Source organism: Phocoena phocoena, chromosome 2, assembly GCF_963924675.1.
Source record: "Phocoena phocoena chromosome 2, mPhoPho1.1, whole genome shotgun sequence".
Classification (NCBI taxonomy): domain Eukaryota; kingdom Metazoa; phylum Chordata; class Mammalia; order Artiodactyla; family Phocoenidae; genus Phocoena; species Phocoena phocoena.
In genome coordinates, this window is record NC_089220.1 from 63,510,302 (window position 1) to 63,533,804 (window position 23,503).

General features: G+C 39.0%; 1 protein-coding gene across 3 annotated transcripts in view; it reads left to right on the forward strand.

The window, feature by feature from the left end:
• BAZ1A (bromodomain adjacent to zinc finger domain 1A) overlaps window positions 1–18,340 on the forward strand; it is a 94,700-nt gene extending 76,360 nt beyond the window's left edge. Inside the window, exons 21-26 of one of the 3 annotated variants that reach the window (XM_065900787.1) lie at window positions 10,203–10,450; window positions 10,544–10,770; window positions 12,520–12,989; window positions 14,659–14,801; window positions 16,830–16,917; window positions 17,357–17,553. In XM_065900787.1, coding sequence (XP_065756859.1) covers window positions 10,203–10,450; window positions 10,544–10,770; window positions 12,520–12,989; window positions 14,659–14,801; window positions 16,830–16,917; window positions 17,357–17,553 — 1,373 coding nt within the window. Of the gene's footprint in view, window positions 1–10,202; window positions 10,451–10,543; window positions 10,771–12,519; window positions 12,990–14,658; window positions 14,802–16,829; window positions 16,918–17,356 lie in introns of all 3 variants that reach the window. The other 2 variants (XM_065900797.1, XM_065900807.1) reach the window with 2 other exon arrangements.
• The last annotated feature ends 5,163 nt before the right edge of the window (window positions 18,341–23,503 follow it).

Genomic DNA, 23,503 nt, shown 5'->3' on the forward strand with positions numbered 1-23,503 from the left:
GTCTGTAACTCTTTATGTTTAAGCCTTTGAACAGTCTGTTTTGAATGAGACCACAGGAAATGGAGGTACCTCTAGAGTTTTAAGATAGTCTAACTATTTGGAGCAAAGTAATCAAGAATATCCTTAATCCGGAAGAGAAAAGGGGGTTCCACTTCATGAATGTTTGAGATAGAATATTTATTAAAATCCTCCATTCTCTTGATAATTTTTCAACATAGCAAATTAACTATAGTAGGAATTATCCCAGTTTAGCTTCAGAAATTATTTCAGTTTCTTGAGGAAGCAAGTAAGAAATAAAATTTCTACTTATGTTCCACCTTCTCTAGTATGTCCCTCTTATGCTAGTGATCAATCGCATTGATAAAACTAGGCTTTTTTAGCTTGGGGAACATAATCCTATTTCAGTTAATGATTTTAGGTAACGTGTGAGAATTGTTTAAGTTGATAATTTAATCATTTATAAAGTCATCCGTATGGTTAAACCCTTAAGCTATAGGGAAAAAAATTGTCAAACTAACTTTATCAATTTGAAATTAGGTAGCACAGAAATTAATAAAGATCAAAAGGGAGATAGAAAAAAAAAGACAAGAAAAAGAGAGAGGAAGATCATCAGTCTAGTGTGACAGATGGTAAATTTTTAACTTTTTAAAGAATTCTGTATTTTTAAAGAACTATGATTTTACTTTCTTTACTGCTGAATACTGGTTTACATATTTAGCTTTTGAAGGAAAAACCTTGGATTTGGTTTTTTGGAAGAGAATGGCGTTGGGGGTAATATCATCTTCCTAACATTTTTCTTTCTACATTTCATACCTCAGCTAATCAAACTCTTTTAAGCTGGTATATAAAAAATTGACATCGTTGAACCTTAGTATACTTAGTTATTAGTTAAAAGAATTAACAGCTATGGAATGTATATTTACTTATTCTACATATAGTATTTATTCACAGCATTTTTTTTTCCTTTACTAGCATAGGGAGAATTATGGAGTAGGAGATGTTATTGTTTTATCTCCTAGAGAAGCTTACATGGCATGGTGACATGGATTAATGTATAGTGGCAGTTAACAGTATACAATCTCCCAGTGTGATATTTGATTATATGAATCTACCATTATTTATATTAGTAAAATACTTTTAGAATTTTATTTATTTATGGCTGCATTGGATCTTCATTGCCGCACGCGGGCTTTCTCTAGTTGCAGCGAGCGGGGGCTACTCTTCGTTGCAGTGCGCAGGCTTCTTATTGCAGTGGCTTCTCTTGTTGCAGAGCACGTGGCTCTAGGTGCGCGGGCTTCAGTAGTTGTGGCTCGCAGGCTCTAGAGCACAGGCTCAGTAGTTGTGGCACAGGGCTTAGTTGCTCTGCGGCATGTGGGATCTTCCCAGACCAGGGATCAAACCAGTGTCCCCTGCATTGGCAGGCAGATTCTGAACCACTGTGTCACCCGGGAAGTCCCTAGTAAAATACTTTTAATTAGCAATATCTTGAGGCACAGAGGGGTTAAGCAACTTGCCCAGGCTCATGTAGGGGAGCTAGTACTCAACCTCAGGACAGACTGACTCCATAGCCTACATTCTCTTAATTATTATGACACGGTACATGAGGTTTTATTTGACGATAATAGAAAATATGATGTGATAGGACCAAACTTTGTGTGGAGTCATATATCTTGCAGAATTTTGACATGATGTGGTAGGCCCTTTATAATTAAGTGCAATGTCTTAGGAAAACTAAGGTAGTTGCAGTATTGAAGATCAATCGAAGGTGGATATCACAAGCAAGTGTACAATGATAGGCGAGATTAATGGCAATTAAATGACTTTTCTTTTTTTGGTGGTGGTTTTTATTTTATTTTTGTTAACATCATTATTGGAGTATAATTGCACACAATGGTGTGTTAGTTTCTGCTTTATAGCAAAGTGAATCAGCTGTACATATACATATATTCCCATATCCACTCCCTCTTGTGTCTCGCTTCCACCCTCCCTATCCCACCCCTCTAGGTGGTCACAAAGCACCGAGCTGATCTCCCTGTGCTATGCGGCTGCTTCCCACTAACTATCAATTTTACATTTGGTAGTATATATAAGTCCATACCACTCTCTCACTTTGTCCCAGCTTACCCTTCCCCCTCCCCATGTCCTCAAGTCCATTCTCTATGTCTGCGTCTTTATTCCTGTCTTGCCCCTAGGTTATGCATAACCTTTTTTTTTTCTTTTTTTAGATTCCATATATATGTGTTAGCATACGGTGTTTGTTTTTCTCTTTTTGACTGACTTCACTCTGTATGACAGACTCTAGGTCCATCCACCTCACTACAGATAACTCCATTTCGTTTCTTTTTATGGCTGAGTAATTATTCCATTGCCTGTATGTGCCACATCGTCCTTATCCATTCATCTGTCAGTGGACACTTAGGTTGCTTCCATGTCCTGGCTATTGTAAATACAGCTGCAATGAGCATTGTGGTACATGACTCTTTTTGAATTATGGTTTTCTCAGGGTATATGCCCGGTAGTAGGATTGCTGGGTAATATGGTAGTTCTATTTTTACTATTTTAAGGAACCTCCATACTGTTCTCCATAGTGGCTGTATCAATTTACATTCCCACCAACAGTGCAAGAAGGTTCCCTTTTCTCCACACCCTCTCCAGCATTTATTGTTTGTAGATTTTTTGATGATGGCCATTCTGAGTGGTGTGAGGTGATACCTCATTGTAGTTTTGATTTGCATTTCTCTACTGATTAGTAATGTTGAGCATTCTTTCATGTGTTTGTTGGCAATCTGTACAACTTCTTTGGAGAAATGTCCATTTAGGTCTACTGCCCAGTTTTGGGTTGGGTTTTTTGTTTTTTTGATATTGAGCTGCATAAGCTGCTTGTATATTTTGGAGATCAATCCTTTGTCAGTTGGTTCATTTGCAAATATTTTCTCCCATTCTGAGGGTTGTCTTTTCATCTTGTTTATGGTTTCCTTTGCTGTGCAAAAGCTTGTAAGTTTCATTAGGTCCCATTTGTTTATTTTTGTTTTTATTTCCATTTCTCTAGGAGGTGGGTCAGAAAGGATCTTGCTGTGATATATGTCATAGAGTGGCTGCCTATGTTTTCCTCTAAGAGTTTGATAGTGTCTGGCCTTACATTTAGGTATTTCATCCACTTTCAGCTTACGTTTGTGTATGGTGTTAGGGAGTGTTCTAATTTCATTCTTTTACATGTACCTGTCCAGTTTTCCTAGCACCAGTTATTGAAGAGGCTGTCCTTTCTCCACTGTACATTCCTGCCTCCTTTATCAAAGATAAGGTGACCATATGTGCATGGGTTTTTCTCTGGGCTTTCTATCCTGTTCCATTGATCTATATTTCTGTTTTTGTGCCAGTACCATACTGTCTTGATTACTGTAGCTTTGTAGTATAGTCTGAAGTCCAAGAGCCTGATTCCTCCAGCTCTGTTTTTCATTCTCAAGATTGCTTTGGCTATTCGGGGTCTTCTGTGTTTCCATACAAATTGTGAAATTTTTTGTTCTAGTTCTCTGACAAATGCTACTGGTAGTTTGATAGGGACTGCATTGAATCTGTAGATTGCTTTGGGTAGTATAGTCATTTTCACAGTGTTGATTCTTCCAATCCAAGAACATGGTATATCTCTCCATCTATTTGTATCATCTTTAATTTCTTTCATCAGTGTTTTATAGTTTCCTGAGTGCAAGTCTTTCTCCTCCTTAGGTAGGTTTATTCCTAGATATTTTATTCTTTTTGTTGCAGTGGTAAATGGGAGTGTTTCTTAATTTCTCTTTCAGATTTTTCATCATTAGTGTATAGGAGTGCAAGAGATTTCTGTGTATTAATTTTGTATCCTGCTACTTTACCACCTGCATTGATTAGCTCTAGTAGTTTTCTGGTAGCATCTTTAGGATTCTCTATGTATAGTATCATGCCATCTGCAAACAGTGACCATTTTACTTCTTCTTTTCCGATTTGCATTCCTTTTATTTCTTTTTCTTCTCTGATTGCTGTGGCTAAAACTTCCAAAACTGTGTTGAATAATAGTGGTGAGAGTGGGCGACCTTCTCTTCTTCCTGATCTTAGTGGAAATGGTTTCGGTTTTTCACCATTGAGAAAAATGTTGGCTGTGGGTTTGTCATATATGGCCTTTATTATGTTGAGGAAAGTTCCCTCGAGGCCTACTTTCTGGAGGGTTTTTATCATAAATGGCTGTTGAATTTTGTCAAAAGCTTTTTCTGCATCTATTGAGATGATCTTATGGCTTTTCTCCTTCAATTTGTTAATATGGTGTATCACGTTGATTGTTTTGCATATATTGAAGAATCCTTGCATTCCTGGGAGAAACCCCACTTGATCATGGTGTATGATCCTTTTAATGGGCTGTTGGATTCTGTTTGCTAATATTTTGTTGAGGATTTTTGTATCTATGTTCATCAGTGATATTGGCCTGTAGTTTTCTTTCTTGGTGACATCTTTGTCTGATTTTGGTATCAGGGTGATGGTGGTCTTGTAAAATGACTTTGGGAGGGTTCCTCCCTCTGCTAAATTTTGGAAGAGTTTGAGAAGGATAGGTGTTAGCTCTTCTCTAAAGGTTTGATAGAATTCACCTGCGAAGCCATCTGGCCCTGGGCTTTTGTTTGTTGGAAGATTTTTAATCAAAGTCTCAATTTCAGTGCTTGTGATTGGTCTGTTTATATATATTTTTTTTGTTTCTTTTTGTTTTTGTTCTTTTTTTGCGGTACGCGGGCCTCTCACTACTGTGGTCTCTCCCGCTGTGGAGCACAGGCTCCGGACATGCAGGCTCAGTGGCCATGGCTCACGGGCCCAGCCGCTCCGCGGCATGTGGGATCCTCCCAGACCAGGGCACGAACCCGTGTCCCCTGCATCAGCAGGCGGACTCTCAACCGCTGTGCCAGCAGGGAAGCACTGGTCTGTTTATATTTTTATTTCTTCCTGGTTCAGTCTCAGAAGGGTGTGTTTTTCTAAGAATTTGTCCATTTCTTCCAGGTTGTCCATTTTATTGGCATATAGTTGCTTGTAGTAATCCCTCATGATCCTTTGTATTTCTGCAGTGTCAGTTGTTACTTCTCCTTTTTCATTTCTAATTCTATTGGTTTGAGTCTTCTCCCTTTTTTTCTTGATCAGTCTGGCTAGTGTTTTATCAATTTTGTTTATCTTCTCAAAGACCCAGCTTTTAGTTTTATTGATTTTTGCTCTCGTTTCCTTCATTTCTTTTTCATTTATTTCTGATATTTATGATTTCTTTCCTTCTGCTAATTTTGGGGGTTTTTTGGTCTTCTTTCTCTAATTGCTTTAGGTGTAAGGTTAGGTTGTTTATTTGAGATGTTTCTTGTCTCTTCAGGTAGGATTGTATTGCTATAAACTTCCCTCTTAGAACTGCTTTTGCTGCATCCCATAGGCTTTGGGTTGTCGTGTTTTCATTGTCATTTGTTTCTAGGTACTTTTTGATTTCCTTTTTGATTTCTTCAGTGATCTCTTGGTTATTAAGTAGTTATTTTTTAGCCTCTATGTGTTTGTATTTTTTACAGATCTTTTCCTGTAATTGATATCTAGTCTCATAGCATTGTGGTCAGAAAAGATACTTGATACGATTTCAATTTTCTTAAATTTACCAAGGCTTGATTTATGACCCAAGATATGATCTACCCTGGAGAATGTTCCATGAGCACTTGAGAAGAAAGTGTATTCTGCTGTTTTAGGATGGAATGTCCTATATATATCAATTAAGTCCATCTTGTTTAATGTATCATTTAAAGCTTCTGTTTCCTTATTTATTTTCATTTTGGATGATCTGTCCATTGGTGAAAGTGGGATGTTAAAGTCCCCTACTATGAATGTGTTACTGTTGATATCCCCTTTTTATGGCTGTTAGCATTTGCCTTATGTATTGAGGTGCTCCTATGTTCGGTTCATAAATATTTACAATTGTTATTTCTCCTTCTTGGATTGATCCCTTGATCATTATGTATTGTCCTTCTTTGTCTCTTGTAATAGTCTTTATTTTAAAGTCTATTTTGTCTGATACGAGAATAGCTACTCCAGCTTTCTTTTAATTTCCCTTTGCATGGAATATCTGTTTCCATCCCCTCACTTGCGGTCTGTATGTGTCCCTAGGTCTGAAGTGGGTCTCTTGTAGACAGCATATATGTGGGTCTTGTTTTTGTATCCATTCAGCCAATCTGTGTCTTTTGGTTGGAGCATTTAATCCATTTACATTTAAGGTAATTATCAATATGTATGTGCCTATTAACATTTTATTAATTGTTTTGGGTTTGTTATTGTAGGTCTTTTCCTTCTTTTGTGTTTCCTGCCTAGAGAAGTTCCTTTAGCATTTGTTGTAAAGCTGGTTTGGTGGTGCTGAATTCTCTTAGCTTTTGCTTGTCTGTAAAGGTTTTAATTTCTCCGTCGAATCTGAATGAGATCCTTACTGGATAGAGTAATCTTGGTTGTAGGCTGTTCCCTTTCATCACTTTAAATATGCCCTGCCACTCCCTTCTGGCTTGCAGAGTCTCTGCTGAAAGATCAGCTGTTAACCTTATGGGGATTCCTTTGTGTGTTATTTGTTGTTTTTCCCTTGCTGCTTTTAATATTTTTTCTTTGTATTTAATTTTTGATAGTTTGATTAATATGTGTCTTGTTTCTCCTTGGACTTATCCTGTATGGGACTCTCTGTGCTTCCTGGACTTGATTGGCTATTTCCTTTCCCATATTAGGGAAGTTTTCAAGTTATAATCTCTTCAAATATTTTCTCAGTCCCTTTTTTTTTCTCTTCTTCTTCTGGAACCCCTATAATTCGAATGTTGGTGTGTTTAATGTTGTCCCTGAGACTGTCCTCAATTCTTTTCGTTCTTTTTTCTTTATTCTGCTCTGCAATAGTTATTTTCACTATTTTATCTTCCAGGTCACTTGTCCATTCTTCTGCCTCAGTTATTCTACTATTGATTCCTTCTACAGAATTTTTAATTTCATTTATTGCATTGTTCATCATTGTTTGTTTGCTCTTTAATTCTTCTTGGTCCTTGTTAAACGTTGTATTTTCTCCATTCTATTTCCAGGATTTTGGATCATCTTTACTATTATTACTCTGATTTTTTTTTTTCAGGTAGACTGCCTATTTCCTCTTCATTTGTTAGGTCTGGTGAGTTTTTACCTTGCTTCTTCATCTGCTGTGTGTTTCTCTGTCTTCTCATTTTGCTTAACTTACTGTGTTTGGGGTCTCCTTTTTGCAGGCTGCAGGTTCGTAGTTCCTGTTGTTGTTGGTGTGTCCCCAGTGGCTAAGGTTGGTTCAGTGGGTTGTGTATGCTTCCTGGTGGAGGGGACTAGTGCCTGGGTTCTGGTGAATGAGGCTGGAGCTTGTCTTTCTGGTGGGCAGGACCACATCCAGTGGTATGTTTGGGGTGTCTGTGACCTTATTATGATTTTAGGCAGCCTCTGTGCTAATGGGTGGGGTTGTGTTCCTGTCTTGCTAGTTGTTTAGCATAGGGTGTCCAGCACTGTAGCTTGCTGGTTGTTGAGTGAAGCTGGGTCTTAGCGTTGAGGTGGAGATCTCTGGGATATTTTCACCATTTGATATTACGTGGAGCTGGGAAGTCTCTTGTGGACCAATGTCCTGAATTCGGCTCTCCCACCTCAGAGACACAGGCCTGACTCCTGTCCAGAGCACCGAGAGCCTGTCAGCCACAAGGCTCAGAAGAAAAGGGGGGGAAAAGAAAGAAAGGAAGGAAGAAAAAAGTAAAATAAAATAAAGTTATTAAAATAAAAAATAATTATTAAAAATGAAGAAAAATTAAAAGTAATTAAGAAAAGAAAAGAAAGAAGAGAGCAACCAAACCAAAAAACAAATCCACCAAGATAACAGTGCTAAAAACTATACTAAGAGAAAAAAAACTACGGACAGACAGAACCCTAGGACAAATGGTAAAAGCAAAGCTGTACAGACAAAATCACACAACAAAGCATAGAAGCATACACATACACACTCACAAAAAGAGAAGAAAGAAAAATATATATATATCGTTGCTCCCGAAATCCACCTCCTCAATTTGGGATGATTCATTGTCTATTCAGGTATTCCACAGATGCAGGGTACATCAAGTTGATGGTGGAGATTTAATCTGCTGCTCCTGAGGCTGCTGGGAGAGATTTCCCTTTCTCTTCTTTGTTTGCACAGCTCCCGGGATTCAGCTTTGGATTTGGCCCCGCCTCTGCATGTAGGTCGCCTGAGGACGTCTGTTCTTCACTCAGACAGGAAGGGGTTAAAGTAGCAGCTGATTCGGGGGCTCTGGCTCACTCAGGCCAGTGGGAGGGAGGGGTACAGAATGCGTGGCAAGCCTCTGGCGGCAGAGGCCGGCGTGACGTTGCAACAGCCTGAGGCGTGCCGTGTGTTCTCCCCGGGAAGTTGTCCCTGGATCACGGGACCCTGGCAGTGGCAGGATGCATGGGCTCCCGGGAGGGGAGGTGTGGATAGTGACCTGTGCTTGCACACAGGCTTCTTGGTGGCTGCAGCAGCTGCCTTAGTGTCTCATGCCCGTCTGTGGGGTCCGCGCTGATAGCCACGGCTTGCTCCTGTCTCTGGAGCTCATTTAGGCAGTGCTCTGATTCCCCTCTCCTCGGCACCCCAAAACAATGGTCTTTTGCCTCTCTGGCAGCTCCAGACTTTTTCCCAGACTCCGTCCTGGCTAGCTGTGGCTCACTAGCCCCCTTCAGGCTGTGTTCACGCAGCCAACCCCAGTCCTCTCCCTGAGATCCGACTGAAGCCCAAGCCTCAGCTCCCAGCCCCCGCCCACCCCGGCAGATGAGCAGACAAGCCTCTCGGGCTGGTGAGTGCTGGTCGGCACCGATCCTCTGTGCGGGAATCTCTCCACTTTGCCCTCTGCACCCCTGTGGCTGCGTTCTCCTCCACGGCTATGAAGCTTCCCCACTCCATCCCCTGCAGTCTCTGCCCGCAAAGGGGCTTCCTAGTGTGTGGAAACCTTACCTCCTTCACAGCTCCCTCCCACTGGTGCAGGTCCCATCCCTATCCTTTTGTCTCTGTTTATCCTTTTATCTTTTGCCCAACCCAGGTACGTGGGGAGTTTCTTGCTTTTTGGGAGATCTGAGGTCTTCTGCCAGCGTTCAGTAGGTGTTCTTTAGGAGTTGTTCCACGTGTAGATGTATTTCGGATGTATCTGTGGGGAGGAAGGTGACCTCCATGTCTTACTCTTCCGCCATCTTGAACATCTCCTAAATGACTTAATAGGTTCAAATGTTTCTGTATAAAAATTGGTGCTGAAAGTTCTTTTTAAGGGGGTATTAACATTTTTTTTAATTCACCTTATTTTAAAAATAATATTTTCTTGGGCTTCCCTGGTGGCGCGGTGGTTGAGAGTCCGCCTGCCGATGCAGGGGACATGGGTTCGTGCCCTGGTCCGGGAAGATACCACATGCCGTGGAGCGGCTGGGCCCGTGAGCCATGGCCTCTGAGCCTGTGCGTCCGGAGCCTGTGCTCTGCAACGGGAGAGGCCACAACAGTGAGAGGCCCGCATACCGCAAAAATAATAATAATAATATTTTCTTAGGTATAGAAGACAATATAGTTGGCATTTATACATAATTGATATTTTAATAAGTTATATTGAGATATATTTCGCATATATAAAATTCACCCTTTTAAATTATACAGTTCAGTGGTTTTTAGTATATTCACAGTTGTACAGCCATCCACCACTATCTAATTTCAGAACATTTTCATTATCCCCAAAAGAAACCTTAAATGTGATTTATACTTAGAGAGCAGTCCATCTTTTATCTGAAATGAGGCAGTAACATTCTTGATTCAAATGAATAGTAGCTGACTTGTAATCATATATAGCGAGCTTTCTGAATTACGTCAAGGTTTGATACGAAGAACTAGATTACTAGATTGAGAACACATTGCCTGTTATTTTTCTCTTTTAACTGTTGAAATCCCCCAGCATTTGTTTTATGGATTTAAGTAATTCCTTATGTCATAAATAAGATGCGGCTCAGCAAATTTTCTTTAACACGAGGTTTTGTTTTTAATGTCAACGTGGTCTTTTTGTGAAGTATTAAGAGAGAAGAACTGTGAATTCCAACCTATTTACACTACCAAGAAAATAGTTCTAGGAGATATCTAGGGTTTGCCTAGGAAGTTTAATCACTTTCCCTTTTCATTTAAGATGCCAGTGACAGTGGGCGTTCTTATAAAACAGTCCTGGACCGTTGGAGAGACTCTCTCCTTTCTTCTGCCAGTCTATCCCAAGTCTTTCTTCATCTCTCCACCTTGGATCGTAGTGTAATATGGTCTAAGTCTATACTAAATGCCCGTTGCAAGATATGCCGAAAGAAGGGTGATGCTGAAAACATGGTACTTTGTGATGGCTGTGATCGGGGTCATCATACCTACTGTGTTCGACCAAAGCTCAAGGTATTTTTTTTCTTCTGCTGCTTCTCAGATTAGAATTGAGACACTGAGATTTTGAGTGACAGATGATTAGTGATCATTTATTTGATTTATCAGACTGTGCCTGAAGGAGATTGGTTTTGTCCAGAGTGTCGGCCAAAGCAACGTTCTAGAAGACTCTCCTCTAGACAGAGACCATCCTTGGAAAGTGATGACGAGATGGAAGGTAGTATGGAAGGTGAGGATGATGAAGTTGATGATGATGATGAAGAGGGTCCAAGTGAGGAGGAAGAGTATGAGGTAGAACAAGATGAAGATGATTCTCAAGAAGAGGAGGACGTCAGGTAAGTCCTACCATGCAATAAAATGAGAGTTCGGGTCTTTAACTAGACAGTCTCTTGACTTTTCAAATGCAAGTGGAATGGTTGGGGCCCATAATTTAAAACAAAAAACTAGTGTGCAATATAGTGTCATACAGTTCCCCTTGCTTTTTTTTTTTTTTTTTTTTTTTTTTTTTTTTTTTTTTTACAGTACGCGGGCCTCTCACTGCTGTGGCCTCTCCCGTTGCGGAGCACAGGCTCCGGATGCGCAGGCTCAGCGGCCATGGCTCACGGGTCCAGCCGCTCCGTGGCATGTGGGATCTTCCCGGACCGGGGCACGAACCCGTGTCCCCTGCATCGGCAGTCGGACTCTCAACCACTGCGCCACCAGGGAAGCCCTCCCCTTGCTTTTTATGTATTATAAACATATGAAATTATTCCCAAGGGAGTATAGTCGCTTTGTGAACTTAGCCAGATCATAAAATCAAGTGTAAGTTTGGTTAGGATGTCAATTCAGAGCCACGTCAAGGTTGATATTACTTAATTTTTTGCTGAAAGCAGCAAATAAGCAGTCCAGAGGATATTCATGAGATAGAGATGAATGCAGCTCCTGATGCCTCTTTTGCTTTTCTCAAGGAGTTATACCCAAATATTGGTGATCTTGGCAGTCTACAGAGAGAGAGAGAGAAATGCCAGGAAGCGCATTGTATTTTTATACTCCTACCGCATCAGCACCTAGAAACAACTTCTATACTACTGTATAGCCAAGTATTCTGCAGCTTAGCAAGCTGTGTCACCCAGGCCTAATGAATGACTTTGGTTATTCCTGCCGTGGCAGCACTGGGGCAGTCTCCCTTTATTTGTCCCTAAGACCTCCCCTTGTTTTTAACATTTGAACTCCATTCTTGCGGAATCAAGAAAATGAATGTGAAGCAGGGGCAACCTAGAACCGACACAGTACAAATAGGTCAGAGACTGAGGAGGATGAGTAGAGAGAGCCACCCCCTCTACTTTAAACAAGTTGTTCAATAGCTCCAACTAGCAGGAGCCATTCTCCCTGTAGCTTGTAATGGCAGTATTGTGTTAAGCATAAAGATGATAAAGAACTTGGAGAATTTTTGGAAATATTTTAAGTAAACTGGAAGTTCAGGTATGGGGGGAGATGGATATAAGGAGGCTTACTGGGGTTGTATCATTCTTGTCTATAACTTAAAGGCAATTAAAGGGTTGAATCTAGTTTTGTATCTTACAGTAAGAATCAAAAGATGACAAAGAGATTCCTGGCTTAGTGTTGAGGAACAGTAGGTTTAAGGCCTACTTTTGTGGGATCCATTGGCCAAAACTGTAGGTTACCTCAGTATCAATAGTAATGAAAAGTGACAGTCTTCTGTAGCATAAGGAGACAAAAGATTTGCATTTTAAGTTTTTCAACATGATTAAGTCCATTTATTCGGCTCTCCTGAGGATTTTATTACAGTTTATCACAACCTAGGATCTGATTTTCATGATGATGTCCTGGAGTTACCAAGAAATTATTAAACATTAGACATTCTTTGTCTTTGCATTACAAAGAAATATATGAAAGCACATTTTAGATTTCCATGAAGAGTTTGTTGATTCTAAGTTTAAAGAACTTGAGTACAGGATAAGTCTCAGTAACACAAAAGTTATGTATGTAGAACTCATTGGCTGGATATTAGAACAAGGGGGATAGAAGTAATCATATGTTCATCATTGCTCTGTACAATAATTGTTTTCTAACACTATTTATAGCCCACCAAAACGAGGAAGACCACAAGTTAGATTACCAATTAAAACAAGAGGGAGACTTAGTTCTTCTTTCTCAAGTCGTGGCCAACGACAAGATCCTGGAAGATATACTTCAAGGAGTCAGCAGAATACACCGAAAACAACTGTTTCTTCTAAAGCTACTGGTAGAAGCCTAAGAAAGATAAAATCTGCTCCTCCTACAGAAACTAAATCTGTAAGAATTGCCAGTCGTTCTACTCGCCAGAGTCATGGCCCACTGCAAGCAGATGTATTCATGGAACTACTTAGTCCTCGTAGAAAACGCAGAGGCAGGAAAAGTGCTAATAATACACCAGAAAATAGTCCCAGCTTCCCTAACTTCAGAGTCATTGCCACAAAGTCAAGTGAGCGGTCAAGATCTCTAAATGTTGCTTCAAAACTTTCTCTCCAAGATAGTGAATCCAAGAGAAGAGGCAGGAAAAGACAATCTACAGGTATGAAGAAGTCTAATTTAAGCTATTCTTACCTAAGAAAATGGAGTAATTTGGAAAGATTGAATGTTGAGATACTTTGTATCATTTTTGAAAGGCTGTCCACTATACAGAGTTATTAGGGAGCAACCTGACCTGAAGCATAATGTTCAAGGAAGGGGCAGGTATTTGGAATAAAGGTAAACTACAGTACTAGTGTTTCTACTAGTGTAGTAGGGTAGTTGTAAGAAATTTGCAAACAGTGTTCTGTGTTTAATGGAGAGATTTGGCCAATACTTGAACAGCCTCAGTATACCACATTATAATACGTTTCATTCTCTTCCACCTTTGCTTCCTTCAAAACACATGTACTCATCATCACCTAGACAAGCTACATTAGGTAATTTGATAAGGTTCCCACCTGACATACTGAATTTCGGGGCAGGGAGAGTTGGGAACAGTAATATTGTTAGGGAGTGATCACCAGCTGTCTTTTTGATTCTGATAATTGTTGTTTTAATATTTATATATATATATATTATATAAATTGTTTATATATTACATATATTTATATTACATAAGTTGTTGGTAATATTTATCCATGTAATAAACTCTTTACCCATTTATCTCTAATCCTATCCTCTTTTTTCTTTAATGTCAGTAGTAGTAAAATTTTGATATTTCAAAAATGAAGTTAAACATAAAAAATGCTACTACTGTTCTTTGAAGAATTTTAGATAGCTTGTATTGCATTATTCAAACCCATGACAGGATTAAGGAATTCACTGGTGGAAGAATGGAACATGATGCAGTCGCCAGGTCGTCAGGTTTGGCAGTGGGGTGGGGGTAGTATCAGGTAACTTTGCACCGAGATCTAATTTAACTTTTCCTATCCCCTTATGTGTTTTGCTCTTCCCCAATCCTGAACCCCAGGCTATTTGGAAAATAGTACACCTGAAGCATTTTTGTTTCAAGAAAGAAAAAAAAAAACTGCTGAAGAAAATGTTGTTGTTTTTAATTGATGTGTGAACTTACTAACCTGGTTCTAAGGACAAATAAAGGGGGAAATGTGTGGATTAACATTTAAGCAGAGAATTTAAACACCTAGATCTATATATGGACTATACTACTATTTTCTACTAATTCATTCACCTTAGATCTCATTATATACCTTACATTTTATGAGAAAGCATTTTGCTTTAAGAAAATTCTCCATATAAAATTAGATTTATAAGAATAATTTTTATTTCATCATTGAGAAATATTTTCTATTATGCAAGGTAATTTATAAAGAGGCCAAGTTTCTAAATCTAAAGAGGTTATTTTCCTAAGGTTGTATTTCAGGAAATACCAGAGGATTTCATTTTATTGTAGTTAAAAACATATTTTTAATAAAATGGAGTAATAACCCACAAACTTCGTGTTCTAGAATTTCCTTTTGTATTACACTCTTTTTACAATCTGTTCCCAATGAGTGTTTATTTCAACTGGAAATTTTTAAGATCGAAAGGAAATAACGAATACTTGGTCCAGATTTACCTATCCCTCAGAATGTAAGTCAGCTTAACATCTCAGCGTGTAGAGTGTCGATTTTCTGTTTGAATTTAGTTTGTATTTATATGTCCTGATTAGCTTATGGTGATCAAATATTTTGTTTTGTCATCACCTAAAGTTAACGTAATTATTTATTCAGAATCATCTCCTGTGACACCTAATCGAAGGAGTTCAGGTCGACAGGGAGGAGTTCATGAATTGTCCGCTTTTGAACAACTTGTTGTGGAATTGGTACGGCATGATGACAGCTGGCCTTTTTTGAAACTCGTTTCTAAAATCCAGGTAATACTACTAGACTTTATAAAATGTATTCATGTGTATTATCTGATTTAGTCTGCATGGCAACTTTAATGTAGTCAAAATACTTGTTTAGTCACTGTCTACTTAAAAAACAGAACAAATCTTGGAACATTTGTTCCTATATTGAAAAAAATGGAGCTAGCATAGTCTCCTCAGTCCCTTCTAGTCCTGTGACTGATTCTTTTTTTTTTTAATTAATTAATTTATTTATTTATCTTTGGCTGCGTTGGGTCTTCATTGCTGCACGTGGGCTCTCTCTAGTTACGTCAAGAGGGGGCCACTCTTTGTTGTGGTGCATGGGCTTCTCATTGCGGTGACTTCTCATTGCGGAGCATGGGCTCTAGGCACGTGGGCTTCAGTAGTTGTGGCATGTGGGCTCAGTGGTTGTGGCTCACGGGCCCTAGAGCGCAGGCTCAGTAGTTGTGGCACACGGGCTTAATTGCTCCATGGCATGTGGGATCTTCCCAGACCAGGGCTTGAACCCATGTCCCCTGCATTGGCCGGTGGATTCTTAACCACTGCACCACCAGGGAAGCCCCTGTGACTGATTCTTATAAATGATGACCGTGTGTTGAAATAACCTCACTTTTTATTCTGTGTAATGAATATGAATAGAGTTGATTCAGCTGAGTACCATTATTGGCATTTCTATTATGTAAAACAGTGTTTCTTAAACTTTAGCGTACACCACAATCAATGGAGGGCTTGTTAAAACACAGCTGACTGGGCCCCACCCCAGTCTGTTTCACTAGGTCTGGGATGATGCCCAGCCATTTGCATTACTGACAAGTCCCCAAATGAAGCTGATGGTGCTGGTCCAGGGACAGCATTTTGAGAAACACTGATGTAAAAGATGGGTACTCTTGAATAACAGAGATAGCCTAACCTAACTAAGGGATTTGAGCTGTTATTTTTATATAGGTATGACAGAATATGATGTGCCATAGCAGAGGTAGGACAGTGTTAGTTATACTAGAAGTTTAATGGTCTTTCAGAAGTAGAGAAGAGAAGGAATTGATTTGAGCATTTCAGGGGGAAGGAATAGCAGGAATTAGAAAGTTTTTTTATGGAAGAACTATTTGATTTGGTCACTGAAGAAAGATGGGATTTCAACAGTGAGAAATGGAATGAGGGCATTTTAGGAAGAGGGAACAACAAGTTAAGACCTAGAAATGAGAATATGGGAATGATGGATGGTTTGAATGGAGCAGAGGGTGTGTTAGAGGGGCTCAGACACAACTAGATTGTAAAGGGCCTCACTTGTCAGTATCAGGTGAAGGTTTCTGAATGAAAAAGTGACATCATCAGAATTCTACTTTGAGAATTCTAGAACCAGAATATGAAAGATTAATTAACATTGAATAGTGTCTTATAAAAATTAACTCTCTGGGACTTCCCTGGTGGTCCAGTGGTTAAGAATCCACCTTCCAACACAGGCGACACAGGTTCCATCCCTGGACGGGGAACTAAGATCCCACATGCCACGGGACAACTAAGCCCACGTGGGGCAACTAAGCCCACGTGGGGCAACTAGAGGAAAGCCCACACGCCGCAACTAAGACTCGACACTGCCAAAACTAAATAAATATTTAACAACAAAAAAAAAATTAACTCTCAGTTGGACTGTAACTTATTTTTCCTGAGTATTTTTGTGCTGAATTAAGTTTTGTTACCTGTATTTTATTCTTTATTACAAATGCAGTCATGGTCATTACAGAAATTTCTTTATAAATACATTTATGTATCTATATAGAGAGAGTCAGAGAAAGGAAGAGAACACACAAGCAAACCCATAATCTGTTTTTTCACAATACATTGTTAACATTTTTTATAGTATCAAATAAGCTTTTACAACATTACAATGACTGAAATGTATTATGTAATTTTAATGGAATAATAGTATTCAGAAGTTAATATTCAGTTGCTTTTAAGGGCAAAACTTGCATGTATTTGACTACTTATCTTCAATAAATTTTCTATAGGAGAGATAATATTTGAATTATTTTACAGGTCCCAGACTATTATGACATCATCAAAAAGCCCATTGCCTTAAATATAATTCGTGAAAAAGTGAACAAATGTGAATATAAACTAGCATGTGAGTAATTTATGTTTTTCTCTGATAATTATTTTCCTTTAAGGAGGTAAAGGCTGTTTTTCTTTTTATTTAAATGATGTATATTAATGTAATTGTGTAGATGGCATCCCAAGAAATCCCTAAAATGCTATGTATGCATATATGGAAATGAAAGATGGATGGGGATTGAATGAGTTAAAGATATTTTATAGAATCTCATCTTAATAGATGTTCTTTTTAGTTATATAAAATACCTCTAAATAATTGTATAATTTCAATAAAACCATTTTATAAAGTATTTATAAACAATTTTAAGCTTCAGTTCTGCCAGCTTGTTTCAGAGTCTTCAATTTCTAAAGAAAAATGTGGACTTCTGTTTTCTTAATGACATTTCCAGATATACAAAGATTGTATTTATAATTTACTTTCATTCTTATCTCATTTGGTTTTTTCATTCTAGCTGAGTTTATCGATGATATTGAGTTAATGTTTTCGAACTGCTTTGAGTACAACCCTCGTAACACAAGTGAAGCAAAAGCTGGAACTAGGCTGCAAGCATTTTTTCATATTCAGGCTCAAAAACTTGGACTCACCGTCACACCTGGGAATGTGGATCAAGTTAGCACACCACCAGCTGCAAAAAAGTCACGAATCTGATTCTGTCTTTCTAAAGGATATATTTGAAGAAAACAAATTGTTCATGAAAATGGAACATTAAATCATGCTCTAAAGCAGACATATATGTATAAAGCAATAACAACTGATTGACCACATTGAAGTGTGGCCTGCACTATATTCTCAACTTTAATATTAAGCACTCAGGAGAATGTAGGAAAGATTTCCTTTGCTACAGTTTTGTTCAGTATCTAATAAATTGGATAGATGTATTGGCTACAGTACTGGTTTACAGAGTTTTTTGTGCATTTTGAGATCATTCATGTGTCCCAGTATCTCAAAAAATATTTTTTCACCCATGATTTATTTTGTCATTGACTTTTTTTTAGAAGTGTGGTATTAAGGGAGATTTATCTACACAGATAAATCTTCCATGATAGCACAGTTTAGAAAAAAGTGTATATGTCTAAGAATTGTTTAATAAGCAGATTCTTTCAACACTATACATGAATGAATCCAGCTTTATTCCTTGAAGTGCTGTACCAGCGCTGGCTGGAGGTATTGAGTCTGAGTTTATTAACTAGATATTTATTTAGCATTCAAAGTAATTTGTGAATTTGTTTTGTATTTATAAAATTTGTACCTGGAAAATGTTCTTTAATTTTTTAAACATTTTATTGTGTTTTTGTTTTATTTCTCTAACTTCCTTAATGATCAGTCAATAAAAGGTAACACCCTCCCTTTTCCCTGGCAGTTCTTTCAGTTTTACAGAACTGTATTTTAAGTTTCTATGTGCAACTTAAGTGTACAAATAAAGTGATACTTTTTTAAAAAAATATTTTTCAAATATTCTGAATTTCTGGAATTTTTTACAAATCAGAATTGGACTTCTACATGTGATAAATAGACCATAGGAACCAATGTTTTATTGTACCTGAGTCTCTATAGCAGTGATTTGCATCTTTTTCTACCCAAACCCTTGAGGAGTAAGATACCTCCCATCAGTAACAGTAACATTCTATGGCAGGGATTCTCATTAAAAAGAGAAAAGAAAGTTTGGAATATAACCACAACCCTGAAAATTTTTTAAAAATAAAATAAATGCTATTTCCTAGGTATGGAAAACATAGGGGCCTCAGTTTTGGAGGAGTAGCTGTTCCTTTTTAGGATGCAGAAGGAAGTCACGTATCCTCTGTAGGGCTTTTGGGGAGTCAGGAGATAGAACCATCCCTCAATTTTCTCATCTAAAAATCCTGAGGATTTTAACGAGGTTCATTTGGGGACTTCCTGGTGGTGCAGTGATTAAGGATCCGCCTGCCAATGCAGGGGACACGAGTTCGAGCCCTGGTCTGGGAAGATCCCACATGCCATGGAGCAACTAAGCCCGTGCGCCACAACTACTGAGCCTGCACTCTAGGGCCCGCGAGCCACAACTACTGAGCCCCCGTGCCACAACTACTGAAGCCCACGTGCCTAGAGCCTGTGCTGTGCAACAAGAGAAGCCACCACAATGAGAAGCCCGTGCACTGCAACAAAGAGTAGCCCCCACTCACCGCAACTAGAGAAAGCCTGTGTGCAGCAACGAAGACCCAACGCAGCCAAAAATAAATAAATAATTAATTAACTAGGTTCATTTGTTTGGGAAGTTATCCCTCTTTGCTTTCATTTCTTTTTCATATACTCTGAGATGATCAATTCCCTGGCTTCTTTACATGAATATGTTCGTATCTGTAACCGTTGGTAAATTTGTAATAATTTCATATGCCAATAACCAAATTTCTTAGAAAGTTTTACTTAATAGCATTTAAGGGAATTCCCTAGTGGTCCAGTGGTTGGGACTCCGTGCTTCCACTGCAGGGGGCACAGGTTCGATACCTGGTCAGCGAACTAGGATCCCATAAGCCGTAAGCCACAAGCCATGTGGCCAAGAAAAAAAAAAGCATTTAAATATTCAAAAGAGAATTCTAAAATATAATTACATTTTAATAGTAAATTATCTGATCCCTTAATATTCTTCACTCTTTAATAACAAGTAACTTTTATATTTGTTTTTCTTCTAAGACAAACATAAAAAGGGGTAATTTCTGATTAACTGATTGTTGAATTATTCAGTCTGAAAGTCTTAAAACATGCAGTTTATCTTATATGTTGCCTTTCTCAGACTCAGTTAAAATAGAACATTGCCTTTTTGGGGAGAAGGGGGGCACACAGCTTGCAGAATCTCAGTTCCCCGACCAGGGATTGAGCCCGGGCCATGGCAGTGAAAGCCCAGAATCCTAACCACTAGGCCACCAGGGAACTCCCAGGACATTGCCTTTTAACCTCCCAGCCAGATTGTCTTATATACAAAAAGCAGCATTTATTCCCATACATATCTGCAGTAATTGAAATTTTACAGAGCAACAAGGTTAACACACAAGGACGTATGGTAATGGCTGAGAATGTCACATTGCCATGATCAAGAAAGCAGTCAGCATTATTTGACTTCTGTTTTGCTTTTACATTTTTATTCAAGGAGAGAGGACTGCATAATGGAACAAGTAGACCAAAAACATGATTGAGAAAACTTAAGACAGTGAAGGAGACATTTCAGTCAGTTGGGTATCTCTTACTGAGTTCAGATGAATTATATTTCTAACAGCACTTGATTTGTAATTGCAAGAGAGTGCCAGAAGGGAAAGGAATTAACACATCCTGCTACATACCAAGCCCATTAATATAAAAGTTTTTATCCTTTGTATCTAATAATTATGGGAAATGCTTTTTATGTTAAATAAGGCAAGGACTTCCCTGGTGGCGCAGTGGTTAAAAATCCACCTGCCAATGCAGGGGACACTGGTTCGAGCCCTGGTCTGGGAAGATCCCACATGCCGTGGAGCAACTAAGCCTGTGTGCCACAGCTACTGAGCCTACGCTCTAGAGCCTGTGAGCCACAACTACTGAGCCCTCATGCTACAACTACTGAAGCCTGTGCGCCTAGAGCCCATGCTCTGCAACGATAGATGCCACCGCAATGAGAAGCACGCCAACCACAACAAAGAGTAGCCCCCGCTCGCCGCAACTAGAGAAAAGCCCATGCTCAGCAACGAAGACCCAACGCAGCCAAAAACAAATTTATTTAAAAAATAATAATAATAAATAAGGCAATTGGTTTTGTTATTATTGTTGTTATTCTCTCCATTTTTCAAATGAGGTTTAGACTCAGATGGATTTTGTTTTTCTAAGTACTTGCCTGAGATCACAGAGTAAATGATACCAGGCTGTCAACGTTCCATCTTTCTGGTACACTAGGGTGCCTCCAAGAAGATGAGAAATATGCAGGTTTATCTTTGTGAACACTGTAAAAGGGTGGACAAAAGGGAAAATAGAGAATGTATTTGTACGTTTATTCATGTCAGATAATAATCTACATTGCATTTTTTGGAGCAATATTCATTGTAAACACATGATTCTTTTCTTTTTTTATCTGTAGTTCTCAGGATCTCTGTCCTAATGTTCTTTATTCATGTACTGAAGGGTGCATTTGTATTGTAAAAGCTGCAGTCTTCATGTACTGAAGGGTGCATTTGTATTGTAAAAGCTGCAGTATTCCGAACTTTGGATTTAGTTACCATGTATATTTGGCTACAGGGTCCTTATTAATATTTAAGCATGTGCAGAAACGTGTGAGAAGCAGAAATTTAATACCTATGCCAAGCTTTGAAGGTAGCAGTTCTTGCAATATCATTCAGTCTCTTATTTGTTTGCTATTTTTTTCCAGTGTTAGAAAATTTTAGACCTTTTCTTGAGAGAAAAGGAGGTATGGTGAGTTACACACGTGGGTAAGTTGTTTGATTTCAGAAAAATGGGCAGAATGCTTAGGTTAATTTCACTAACAAGAGGAAGATTGTACTTAAGCTACAAATTCCACATTAGCCTTTATACTCACTATTGAAGAGAACTTGTAGTATTAAGTAAAGATATCAAAGCAAACCTCTGGAAAAAATACGCAGGAACATCAGTGTATAAGTAATTTAATGGTATATGAATGACTGAGCAACCCTTTATAATCTTTCCATTCATTCTTTTACTCAGTTAAAGTTTTATCTTGGGAACCAGTAACTCTTCCTATCAAAGAAATTTGAGGAAATACATTCAGAGTATTGATGGACAAATCTCTGTGTAAAATTTAAGGATGTGATATAAGCCTTTGATTTGGTCAATATTAGAGGTGTATTATTTTTTTCCCCAGTAAAATGAAAATTTTACTACTTCTAGATATAAAATTAATTAACGGTCATTGTCCAAAAAATAGAAAACAATAAATATATAAGAAATAAATTTGATGTAGAAGTTTTCAGATTATTTTCTGCAGCAAAAATGGGATCGTGGTATACAAATCATATTTTAAACAGTTCTTTTCACTTAGTGGAATACATTGTGATACTGTATTCATCTGTGTGCTGTCTGGTATTGCACTGTGTCTAGGACTCACCTCATTTGGAACCGTTCTCTCAGATACCCCAGTCCTGCATTTACTTAAACAGCTAGTCATTTTCATGTATATAACTGCCTCTGTAATCAGATCATTAAAAATGATCTAATGATCAGAAGAGTGAAAGCCTAAAAATTGGATAATGGGGTGGTGTAGCATTTCTACAGCTAATAGACATTTAATCTTAAATATTTTCCTGCCTTGGCTTCTTGTGGTATTTCTTCTTTTGCCTGCTCCCATGCACTTTTCACTGTTCAGTCCCCACAGTCCTCTAGGACAGGGCTTAGCAAACTTTCTACAAGATAGGAAATATTTAAGGCTTTGACAGCCATCTACCTGTGACATAACTATTCAACTCTGCCATTGTAGCACAGAAGTAGCCAGAGATATACATAAATTAATGTGCGGCTGTATTACAGTAAAACTTTATTTGCAAAAACAAGTGGTGGGGGCTTCCCCGGTGGCACAGTGGTTGGGAGTCCGCCTGCCGATGCAGGGGACACGGGTCCGTGCCCCGGTCCGGGAGGATCCCACATGACGCGGAGCAGCTGGGCCCGTGAGCCATGGCCACTGGGAGAGGCCACAGCAGTGAGAAGTCCGCGTACCGGAAAAAAAAAAAAAAGTGGTGGGCCAAATTTGGCCTGCAGGCTGTAGTTTGCTGATCCCTGATCTGGAATGAATATAATACATAGAGATAATTTAAACAAAGGTGTTTGACAAATAGGACGAACTCCTAATTGCTTTCACTGGTCCTTGCTCTTAAAAGTCCTCCACTCCTTAAAAGTCGAGATTGACCTGTACTCTCATCCTCGGTTGTCTTTTAATCTAGCTCTATATGTGTAGTCCCTGAGCAATCGCATACAGTCCCACAGTGAAACCTAGCAACTACTCTATGCTGGTCCTCTGCTTCCACCCATGGAGGAGGAATTGGTGCAGGATTTGACATCCTGCTGTAAACAACTAGAAAACTAAAAATATATCAACAAACTTTTCATACATTGGATAATAGGAAGTGTAGGAGTGTTGCAGGAATGGGGACCCCTTTCAGGGCCCTAGAGTGGGCTCTTGTGTAACACTTGGAAATGAATTGTCCAAGGAGACACACGTGCTGACAAAGCAAGAGACTTTATTGGGAAACAGCGCCCCGGGGGAAAGAGCACCAGGGTAAGGGAACCCAGGAGGACTGCTCTGCCACGTGGCTCGCAGTCTCAGGTTTTACGGTAATGGGGTTAGTTTCCGGGTTGTCAATGGCCAGTCACTCTGACTCGGGGTCCTTCCTGGTGGTGTGCATCGCTCAGCCAAGATGGATTCCAACGAGAAGGATTCTGGGAGGTTGATAGGACATATAGACTGGAGTCCCCTCTCTCCTTTTGACCTTTTCTGAATTCTTCCGGTTGGTGGTCACTTGTTAGTTCCACGTTCCTCACCAGGACCTCCTGTTGTAAGATAACTCGTGCGAGTGGTTACTATCGTGCCTGGCCAGGGAGGGTGGTTTCTGTCAGTGGTTCCCCTAACAGG